The sequence below is a fragment of the Ambystoma mexicanum genome, chromosome 2q (assembly GCF_040938575.1).
Source record: "Ambystoma mexicanum isolate Mex_15411 chromosome 2q, UKY_AmexF1_1, whole genome shotgun sequence".
NCBI lineage: Eukaryota > Metazoa > Chordata > Amphibia > Caudata > Ambystomatidae > Ambystoma > Ambystoma mexicanum.
In genome coordinates, this window is record NC_090924.1 from 123,507,768 (window position 1) to 123,519,936 (window position 12,169).

General features: G+C 46.2%; 1 protein-coding gene across 7 annotated transcripts in view; it reads left to right on the forward strand.

Annotated features, from left to right (window-relative positions):
* The window catches only part of METTL22 (methyltransferase 22, Kin17 lysine), a 711,415-nt gene that overhangs the window by 661,381 nt on the left and 37,865 nt on the right, over positions 1–12,169 (forward strand). Inside the window, exon 11 of one of the 7 annotated variants that reach the window (XM_069647040.1) lies at positions 11,035–11,448. The exons of the other annotated variants lie outside the window; for them this stretch is intronic. Within the exon in view, the coding sequence (XP_069503141.1) occupies positions 11,035–11,067 (33 nt within the window). The 3' untranslated portion in view covers positions 11,068–11,448. Of the gene's footprint in view, positions 1–11,034; positions 11,449–12,169 lie in introns of those variants that run through there. 7 annotated transcript variants of the gene reach the window in all.

Genomic DNA, 12,169 nt, shown 5'->3' on the forward strand with positions numbered 1-12,169 from the left:
TTGTCACCATAGCAGGCAGGGTCCTGGGTACTAGTGGCCAAGCAGCTGGTAGGTCCTTTCCAACAATAGGTCGCATCATAATTGAAGTGGTTGATGGAAGGTTCCGACTCCCTGCTTTGACAGCTCTATTCTCACCCCAATGGCTGAGGACTTCGGGCAGACTATGCACTATTAACGTTCCAGAAAAATCCTTCTTGATTCTAAACATGAGATGCTCTCAAAGTGCCGTGTCTAAGGAAAAGGGAGGGTTGTACAGGAAGTGTGTCTGGCCTTCGAATTTCCAAGAGGGTGGAACCGCTCCTCAGGTTGTAACTTCTGTCTGGGCTACTATACATGTCCCACTGTCCCTAACTGCCTTACATCAAAGAGACTCCAGTCATTATATCCTCGGTGCGATTTCTCCACTGTGTTGGCAAAGTTTCCTTTGAAGCATATCCTGTCCTCTTGGGGAGGTGTTAAGCCTTCCCAGCAGAGAACAAAGGGAGCTGCTAGCTCTTGGCCCAAAGGTTTGTTGTACTTGAAATGTTGCCCCTGACCGTCATACACAAAAACTCTTTGCAGTTGTATGATTCACTAGAAACCAGTTTGAAAATAAAATGTACCAGGTGGATTTTGGCAATTTTATCCATCTCCCCCGTTAGCCAATATATCGAACCAGATATAACTTTATTATATTTAGCCAAACTGCCACTTGACCTTGGAGATGTACAGTTATATTAAAACCTGTGTGTTTACCTTGAAAGGGATTCCCGTTTTTCTTCCAAAAAAGGACAATGCGAAATTTAGAGTAACTTTGGTTCCCAACTTGCCAGCAAGAAATAAATCCTTCGGAGGCTGCTGGCTCATTTGTAGCAGGATTGCCAACCAAAAACGAATTTACACTTTTTATTGAACAAATTGGCCGCATCATTTTCTAAAAGTTTAGCCCATTGCTGCTGGCATGCCAATGACTGATGTCCAGCAGCAAGCATACATGGGCTGTTTTTATATATTATTGTTGTTAAGTTCACTTATTCAACTAATAGCCTGCAGGCCCATCTCAGTACTAACCCACCAACACCAGTACTTAAAACAGAGCATTGTTTAAAAGATCTGACTTTCATGGCAGGATCCATTTATTAAGGCTTCTAACATTTCAAAAAAAAATGGTGGAGATTCCCCCTAGCAGATGGAAATTCGTCAAAGGGACCTATGTTGAAGTTTAAAGTAGTTCTAGGAAAACTGAATATAAATCAGGTGGCTTGAACCCTCACTTAAGACATTTTATTACACCAGGGGGCTCATTTACAGCTGGAGTGAACCCATTACCTTTCAATGGACTACTTAAAAATGACAATGGCAACCCCATGACAGCACATAGTATGCTACGAAATTAGACCCTTGTGGGGCAGGTATGGGCTGGAAGTGGACTGAAAAAGACAATGTGCCTCATTACGAGTTTGCAGGTCCGGAAACAACGGTACCGGTAAGCTTGCCGGTACAGTTGTTTCCGGACTGGCAAACTATGAGTTCTGGTGCCGTTCAGCCCGCCAGGTCTGACCTGGCAGGCGGAATGGCACCCGCTCGCAGAATTTGACGGTTGCACCAGCACTGTTGCACACAGTGCCGGTGCATCCGTCCTCCCCATTCCCATTGAGTCCAATGAGACTCGATGGGAATGGGGATTTTTATTTTTTCCGGCGCTTGGCCGGAGGGACCGCCGGGCCTGTAATGCCAGATAGCTCCCCATTCCCAGTGGCTGGAAAATAAATGACTCTGGCGGCACCGGCACGGCTACCGCCAGAGTGATAATGAGGCCCAATGCCTTTAGCATGCACATGGAAGTGCAGTAGCTTAGTACATATACAGACAACACCTGCAGGCTGTGTTCCCTCTGGCATGCCATCTTCCCTCCAACTTCCCTTCTTAGGCCAGTAGTTTTGGCTTATAGGTTCCACATAATACCCAACACTAAAAATAAGAGCAGTATCAACATCAATCATCTTTGAGAACAGCGATAGCGATGTACAAATTCCATCCGAAAACATTTAAGATAGCATCCGTTTTCCTGCCCATCCTCTAAATTGAAGGCGATTAGATCCTGAAATATTGTCTCAGCAATATTCTCTACAGTGCTTTTTTTTTCTTTTATATTTATTGTCTAGTTCAAAGCACTTTTCACAAATAGAAAAGCAACCGCCTATACATACAGCCTACATACAGCCAAATACATACAAAGTTACATTTTTCAACATCACTTCAAAATAGCAAGTCAGATATATAAAAACGAACTAAAAACCAATCATAACGCATAACAATTGGGCAGAGTAACAATAAAGTCCTCCCTTCAAGCTTTCAACAGATTTGATGCATGCACCCAAATTCGAGAAAGTGCAATGTGCAGAGTGCAGAGAACAGCCAGAATTGAGGCAAAAATTCCAAACATTTACAGGGTAATTCATGGAATAAATGTGCGCCGAAAAGGCGAGCGCAAGCGTGAAAATCACAATGCACGCGTGCCAAAGCCGCGCACGCAGCCGTTCATCGATTCATGGAATGCGCTGCGCTAGTAAAACTTGGGATGGGCGCCAAATCCGTGGGTGGCGCACGCACACATCACTAAAAAGCGTGCGCTACGCACAAAGGGAAAGCACACATCGTGTAGCGCACACAAGAAAAGTGGGCGTAACACGGGGCGTAACACACGGAATGGGGAACAACGCGTGAAAATGTGGGCGTTATGGGGAAGTACAGGAGGTAAATGCTCGCAACACCACAAATTCATGGAATCGAACAGGGGAAAGCCGTGCGCCAAAAAAGACGCGCTAATCCGGAAACACTACGCCAGCAGGAAGCAGGCGTAAGTGGACCCGCGCAGCATAAAAGTGCATGCAAACAGCAAACAAGCTCACACGCTACGATGAATATACCATTCCTTGCAGCAGTGGTCGTGGGACACCGCAGGAGGAGGAGGATATCCAGGCCCCACATTTTTTTACCCGGGACCAGCCTTTTTGGGATGCCTGATGACCAGGTGTATGGGAGGTACAGGTTTCCACCACACAATCCTAGAACTGGTCAGGGAGTGGGAGGATGACCTCACATCACCCACCCTCTGCTCCCAAGCACTGAGCCCCTTGGAAAAGGTGCTCAATGTACTGCACTTCTTGGCTACTGGTTCATTTCAGCGGACAAGTGCCATAGTGGGGTGTGTGTCACAGGCCACACAGTCACGCTGCCTATACCAGGTGTTGGCCATCATGACTGTTCGCCCCTCAGTCCGCAGGCACATATACATGCCCAGAACACCTGCAGAAAGGCAGGCTGTTGTCCAGGACTTTTATGGGGTGGCACACTTCCCCAAAGTGCTAGATGCCATTGTTTGCACCCATGTGGCTCTACGTCCTCCCAGGGCCACTGAGCATATCTATCGAAACCGCAAGCACTGGCATTCCATCAACGTGCAGGTTGTATGTGATGCCAAGGGAATCATCACCTCAGTATATGCCAACTGTCCAGGGTCCAGCCATGATAGTTTCATATTCAGAATGTCACCCCTAAACCGGGACCTGGAAGCTGGGCGGCATGGCGACACATGGCTAATTGGTGAGTATAAATGCCTCTGCGTATGCATGCATGTCAGAGACTGAGAAATGTGAAAACCCCACTAATGACAACCATTATCACTGACGCCAATTCGGAACCCTACCACACCACCCGAGGTAAGATACAACACAGCCCATATTGCAACCCGGGGCATAGTGGAGCGCACATTCGGAGTGCTCAAGTCACGCTTTCGCTCCCTTGACCGCTCTGGTGGGCAGCTGCTATATGCACCCCCAGTAGTGTGCAGGATTATAGTGGCAGCATGTGTCCTGCACAACGTTGCAACCCGGCGGGGCGTGCCGGTGGACATGGTGGTGCCCCCACATCCCCAAGCACTTGCGCGGCTGCTGCGCATGGGAGGTGAAAGGGCACGTGGTGAGGCAGCCCGTACCCAGCTTGTGGCAAATTACTTCACCTAAAATCCCACCCCAGCGGAGTGCACACTGGCCTGGCACATACCAGCTCATAATCAGTGATGATGACAAAAGGGACAGTCAACTGTCACAACCATACCAGCCTGAGATTGTTCACCTGGAAGTGCTACATTGTGTGCATCCCTAGCTACTCAAAGACACCCAATGCCGTGTCAGAAAAAGGCACACATTCATGCAGCATGAAGGACTACCCCCTTGCAAAATACCACATCAAAATAGTGGCATGTGACCCAACCCCTCCCCATCTCAGCTACCCAAAACACCATGGCATGGCATGCAATGTGAAAGCAACCAAATGAATGCACAACACATGACACAAATGTCACAAAGTGCACTGTTCCAAATGGAAACAGGCCACAGACAATTTGCTCTCAATAATGAATAAAAAACAACACACATGAACAAATACTTACCAGCAAGACAAAACATCAGTACATGATCAAACAGTGGCAATATATGAGAATAAAACATTAAAGTAGTGGAAGTGTCACAACCTGACTAAGGCAGCACATCGACCCCTTCCAACTGAAGAGTGTTGCTGGTAGGCAAAGGTTTCAGTGTACTGCATACAACATGAACTGCATCTGCAAAGTAGACGGGCTTGTAATACATGAAGAAGGTACATGTACATAAGGAAAAAGTCATGGATGTAGAACCATACATAAATCCACCATGCAGTGGAGATTTCAACAACAATGCCCACTAGGGATGTATACACAGTTTTGACTACACACTATCCACACAATTTATGGGAGCCCAATGTCACTGTGTAAGTTACTGTCACTTGGTCACACTCTTTGCAAGCCCATGGAAAGGGGAGGCAGGAGGGGGGTGTGTGTCAGGAACCCAAGTGTCTAACCCAAAGACAGGACAAGCCTGCATGTGCCCAGCTGGAATACACAGTGGATGCCTACGGGAGCCACACAAAGCAATGACACATGTCACACATGACAATAACTCTGGCATGCATGCACTGTCAATGTGTTGGAAGGGGAGGCAAAAAGCAGACACTGATGACTCCAAGATGGAAAACCAACACATGTGCTGCATGCTGGATAGCACTGGCATCACACATTAGCCTGTGAGTGGCATGGACAATCCACATACATGACGCATGCCAGCACACAGATGGCACGTAGCATAGCCATGGCAGATTTGGCAAGGACACCCAGATGGTAGCAAATCAGTACTGTCACCCATCTATGTGAGATGGACATCATGAAATTAAACATGGAAAAAAGTGTGACAAAACACGCATGTGCCACACGCTGCAACAAAGCCAGTGTTCACTGATGCAGTGATGGCAGGCACATCGATACATCAATGGTTGGTCACTTCGACATGACAGAATACAACTGTCATGTTCAACATTCAAACAGGGCCCCAAAACGATTGTGTGCCGGCCATGTGTAGATGCACATTACTCAATCGGCCTGATTGTTCAAATCATTCCCATAATAATTTAGGAAATGTGGGCCATTGTGGGGTGTAATCTATGACTGAAGTATGTCACATTTGAGGCAGTAGGCCACAATAATGTGTGGTAAAAATGCTAATGATTTCATCAATCAGGCAGAATGAACAGGAAAACAGTAAAAACAATGTAGTGGCAAGAGGACAGTTGAAGGGCAAGTGCAGTAATCATGTGCAAATTGTCAACTGCGGTCAGAAGTGATACTGTGAAATGGAAACCCAAGGCTGGGGAATGGTTTGGAGGGACCACATGGGTGACCCATAGCAGTCATGACTACACGGCCTCATCTGGCACTCAATCAGAACACATCACCCAAGCAACATACACATGGATTGCACACACATGCATGGTCACTCACCGGACATTGCTTCAAGATCTGGTAGGTCTCCCGCGTCTTGGATCTGATCCTCTGTGATGAATGCTCCAGCGATAGACTCATGTTCAGTGAGTTGTTCCTCCTCTGGTGGAGACCCACCGCCAGTCACCAGAGTAGAGGCATGATTGGAAGCCAGCTTGTTCTTTGCTCTGCGTTTCAGGTCATTCCACCGCCTAGAGTAATCATCAGCTGTGCGCTTCACAAATCCAAGGGAACTAATGTGGTCCGCGATGGTCTGCCAGTGGGCCCTATGTTGAGCAGTCGTAGTCTTGCACCCTGCAGTCACCACCATTTTGCGGCCATGGGCCGACACGTAGCCCACAAGTGCATCTAGTTCTGCATCATTGAAACTAGGCTTCCTTTACGTGCCAGAGTGGGTAGCCGTGTCTGGGGTCCCAGCCTGTACCGCAAGAGCACCCTTCTTCCTCTTGGAAGGTGGTGCAGACCCTGAGTGGCTTACGCCGCTCTGGTTGGTAGGGGCAGAAGCGCAGGTGGACTGGGCACTGGAAGTAGCCAAAGGCACGATGACCAAAGGTCTCACTGCAGGCATTGGCTGATGGGTGATGTTGGCAGGACCAACCTCGGTGTGATGGACTTGGACCAACACTGTCTCGTCTGGGAGACTCAGAGCTGGGGTGGATTGAGCTGCAGCTGCCCCTGCAGCCTCCTCACCCTTGCTACTTGGGGCAGCAGATGACATTGCTGCCCCAGATCCACGTGGCCTAGTGACAGCAACTTTCACCGCCACACATGGCTTCGACTTGGTGACACGGAAGTCAGCCTGGGAGTCATCCTGTGCTGGTTCGGTTGACAATATGGGCCGGGTTAACAAGGCCTGAGCTGGGATGGCGTCAGCTACATCTCCCCGACCCATTGGGGGGGCCATAGGTGTCCCTGATTGGTCCTCCACGCACTGGCCTCTTGGGCCACCGTGCACATCCTGGCCACGTTCCATAGCGCACCCACCTCTTTGAGGTCGGCCACCTTTGCCTCCCTTACTGCTTGGTCGCCTCCCAACCATGGCACTGATGTTGTTGTGCGAATGGGAGTTGCAGTAAACAATTGTCCTGGGCAATTGGGGTGAAAGGGGTAGGGTACTAGATGGAATACGTACCCTATTGCTCTAGCAAGGCTGTCTGTGAACCCTGGGGGAAGATGACGGGTCACGCAACGCACAGGCACCCGAAAACAAAACTTAATGTGCACGCGACCCCTGGTAGACCACATGCGTGGAATAAAGAACCCGCACTACGCTGTGGCACCCAGAAGCACAAAAATAAGCGTATGCATGGTACACGCAGCCAACAATGACCTCTGAATGGGTACGCGACACACGGGGGCAACCACAGTTGAAAAGTACGTGCGCGACTCACCGTCTGCCTGGAAAAAGAATGTGAATAAGACACATGTTTGCATGTTGGCAACACCCCCGCCAAAAGAAGAATTGAACGCTGTCTGAGTATACAGGAAGTACGAACTGGAACCGTTGTGAAGTAATCGCGGGTGAACCGACAAGAAGTACAAGAATCACCCGCTCGCTCTCCACAAAAAGCACGTACAAGAAAAGGATGTCCTACGCGTACCTTTTAACCCAGCAGACATGTGCAACGTCACTTACGCCCGTACACGAGAAGGGCCTTTCCTCCAATTACACGCAGTGACACCCGGACGTGCAGTTTTTGCATGTGTACAATCAACATGCACCCGTGTTGAGGGAAAAGCCCTTGCGCGTCACGTCACAGATGCGCTTACGCTCTAAGGGCCTTTCCTCTAATTACACACAGAAGTGCAGTTTTTTCACATGCCAAATCACTCCGTATCTAGCTGGCCACGCAACAACACACGGAAGACCACGCTCCTGCCCAGAAGGCCATTTTCCTGCCCCCCAGAGCCCTAAGCACGCTGCCATCTGCTGCTGCCTGCCTGCTGCCCACGTGCCCTGCTGTTTGGTGCCTGCATGTCAGCCATCTGCAGGGGTGCAGTTGCTGTGATCACCCCTGCTGGAACAGAAGACTCCCCACTGGTATTCAATCACTCCACAGCCCAGCCCCAGTACCCAGTTGCCCACCCACACCTGCCTCTGGGGTTGCCATGTCGGACACAACACCATCTGGCACCCACCAGCCAGAGAGGCAAAGGGCTACCAGCTTCAGTGCCAATGAAGTTGGTATCCTGGTGGAGCAAGTCCTGGGGCAGTATGATGCCCTCTTTGGAAGTTTGTGTGCCGATAATGAAGGACGAAGAGGATCTGGATGGACATTGTGGCTTATACACAAATAGTGAGCACGCTTTTATAGCATGAGTCCTCTTTTTTCTGGGGTCTGTTGGATGAGGACCAAATGTACAGCGGAACACAAGAAGGATTTCCAACAAACTACCATTACATATCCTCACCAGGGGTTAACATAACTAGCTCTCACAACAAATCCATGTAATCACAAACCATCAATCTTTTAACAAATATAAAGAGATGGAAGGCTCAATTTTAGCAAAAATAATTCATCAATTTATTATGTTTTCTAATAAAACAGACCATTGGGTCACATTTGTACAATTCATTATACATACATAAAAAACACAAGAAACAAAACACATATATAAAAACCTAATCTACAATTTAAATCTTGTGATGTGTTCACCTAATATTTGGTCGTCAGACAATAGTGGTGTTAGTAGCACAGTGGGTGACTTTACAATAGCCTAAATTTATATTGCTACAGCGTCCCCACTCCTTTTGTGTCGACGTGCACAAATACGTTTCCAGCCTTGATATTTTCACACCGACTTCTCCTAAGGTTTTTGTTAATTAGTCGTGTATGTAAGGCTTTCATCAGGACACAATATTAACAGGTACAGCTTGTTACACAGTCAAGTATACAATGTCTCGAGATATCTAAAAAAAGAAGAAAACAACACAAAAAATTACTAAACGAGCCTAATATTATTCTTCACATGTATTTATAGCAGAGAACCTATGTTTCACCCTCTCCATCTACTTTGGTGGGTACGTTTGTATTTCAGAGACACATGCACAGGTACATATCGTGGCATTGGCAACTTAGTATGTGCCAGCCCTACAATTTGGCTTGTCATATCACAGTATCTTTTTTTGGGCACATATTATTCGGCCTAACGTTTCTTAATATAAATAGTGAAGAAAACGTTTCTTATTGTCAAATGGCACCATTCTATAGTTGTGCCATTCGGAGACTATCAAACGGAGATCTTACAGACTAGTGGTGTTGATTCCACATAGATAACTTAATTTGATCCTAAATGTATACTAGGTACTAGTCAGAGCATCACGTACCGGCAAACAGTCAGGAAAAACAAGACCTCTATGTTGTTGTGGCCTTCATATTTTGGATGGACACTTATTCCCACTTCACACAGTGACGTTACAACTCAATCCTGTCTGAATTACAGAAACGAGACACACAGACCAATCAATGACGGTGTGTTTGTTCTGACACAACAATGGATGTAATACTATTAGTCGCTAAAATTTAGGTGTGATTACAAACGCTAGAGACAGGGGACGTACCAGCAAGAAATCACTGTGCCGGGCTTTGTGATACCACAAAGATGTTTTTCATCCACATGCAGAAAGACAGACGTTTGTCACTGCTTAGCTTTGCACGTTTACTACAAAGGAAAAAGATCACACGTGCACGAGTGCGGTTACTCCACCGAGTCTATTTGTGCATCAAAGGCTTGTTTTATATTTTGGCTAGTATAAAGATTACCTTATAGTCATAATTGACTCGTGTCAACTGGCCTTGGCGATTGCCGCCAGCGACTGGAGCAAAACAAGTTATTTCCTCTGACGTCATCGCGGTATTAACGTCTCACAACAAGTCACATGACCTGCACCGCGGAAGGGCAGCTAGACATATCTGTATGTTGGACAGACATATTTGAAAGGGCAGTGTATGCTGCAATATGGCTAAGTGGCATAATCTACGCATTGAGAAAAAACTGTTTATTACAAAAATGGTCTCGGTATGTGTGCGCGCACTCGGAAGATCAACTAAATTATTTTTGCAAAAATAATCCCCATTCAATATACAAATTTAGACCATGTTTAACCGAGTCCAAATTATATATCCATTTTTGTTCTAATTTACGTAGTTTCCTGTCACGATCACCTCCCCGTGGGTGATAATCCATTATTTGCAACACGCACCAGAATATATCATTATGTGTGTGTTTCATCATTTTGTAATGTTCCACCAGTGGTTTATCCGCCGTGTTGTTTTTAATACACCCACGGTGTTCCCCAATTCTTGTGCGCACCGGACGTTTGGTCTTACCGATGTATATGAGGCCACATGGGCATATAATGCAATATACCACCCATTTGGTGGCACAGTTGCTAAAGAAATCCAATTTCCAGTTTCTGCTTTTCAGAGCTATGGTTTTAGTGTTCTTTGTAAATTGACACATATTACATTTCCCACATTTGAAATGTCCTATTACGGGGGGTAGTTGCCACAGTGTGGATTGGGCGTTTGGACTGGATTTCGGCACTGGGTAGGTGTGGACCAGTTTATCTCTGATGTTGGTGAGGCGTTTAAATGCAAAACGGGGAGGTGGAATATTAAAATCCTCTGTGTTGATCATTTTCCAATTAGCTAAGACGGTTTTCCTTAAATCATTGCTAATTGGTGTAAAAGAAGACACACAGGTGATTTTGTCTAAGTTAGTCGTGGTGTGTTTCGATAGGCAATCTGTCCTTGTTATATTGGCGGCCTTTTTATAGGCCCTTCTAATGATGTGGGACGGATATCCTCTTTCTTTCAAGTTCTTTCAAGTTCCTCCATAACCAGGTCCTAAAAAGGAACTTGAAAGAAAGAGGATATCCGTCCCACATCATTAGAAGGGCAATAAGAAACGTTTTCTTCACTATTTATATTAAGAAACGTTAGGCCGAATAATATGTGCCCAAAAAAAAGATACTGTGATATGACAAGCCAAATTGTAGGGCTGGCACATACTAAGTTGCCAATGCCACGATATGTACCTGTGCATGTGTCTCTGAAATACAAACGTACCCACCAAAGTAGATGGAGAGGGTGAAACATAGGTTCTCTGCTATAAATACATGTGAAGAATAATATTAGGCTCGTTTAGTAATTTTTTGTGTTGTTTTCTTCTTTTTTTAGATATCTCGAGACATTGTATACTTGACTGTGTAACAAGCTGTACCTGTTAATATTGTGTCCTGAGGAAAGCCTTACATACACGACTAATTGACAAAAACCTTAGGAGAAGTCGGTGTGAAAATATCAAGGCTGGAAACGTATTTGTGCACGTCGACACAAAAGGAGTGTGGACGCTGTAGCAATATAAATTTAGGCTATTGTAAAGTCACCCACTGTGCTACTAACACCACTATTGTCTGACGACCAAATATTAGGTGAACACATCACAAGATTTAAATTGTAGATTAGGTTTTTATATATGTGTTTTGTTTCTTGTGTTTTTTATGTATGTATAATGAATTGTACAAATGTGACCCAATGGTCTGTTTTATTAGAAAACATAATAAATTGATGAATTATTTTTGCTAAAATTGAGCCTTCCATCTCTTTATATTTGTTAAAAGATTGATGGTTTGTGATTACATGGATTTGTTGTGAGAGCTAGTTATGTTAACCCCTGGTGAGGATATGTAATGGTAGTTTGTTGGAAATCCTTCTTGTGTTCCGCTGGACATTGTGGCTGCCATCAATGTGGAGGGGGTGGCAGACCGTGACATTCAACACGTCCGGAAGCGCTGGGAGGATTCATGTCCAGGACCCTCAACAAGACCTGGCGCCTCTTGAAGGCAGCGGATGCTGAGGGGTGCCGAGTCCGCCTAACCAACAACCAGATGAGGGTCCTGTAACATATACGCCCAGCGCTCCACCTCCAGGTCCTTGAGAGGCAGACCCATCTGGAGTTGAGCGGTAAGTGTGTACATGCGTACTCTTTGGACGCTGTGCATGTTGAGGTGTCGCAGGAGTGTGCAGGTTGCACATATGTCTTTGTAGGGCCATGTATGGATGTGTATGTACAGGGACATGAGCCTGCCGCATTTGAGCCCTCATGTGTGAGACACATCGATGGTGTATGTGTTGGTAAGCATGCTGGCCAAATGCAGGTGTGGGTGCACACATTTTTTAATTTCTGTGTATGTACTGTGGCATGGTTGTGGTATCACACATGGATGCTGGTTCCACCTGCATGTATCTGCACTATGTACATGTGCTTATGTGTGTATTTGACAAGTGTGCAACTGTGATACACCATGGATGC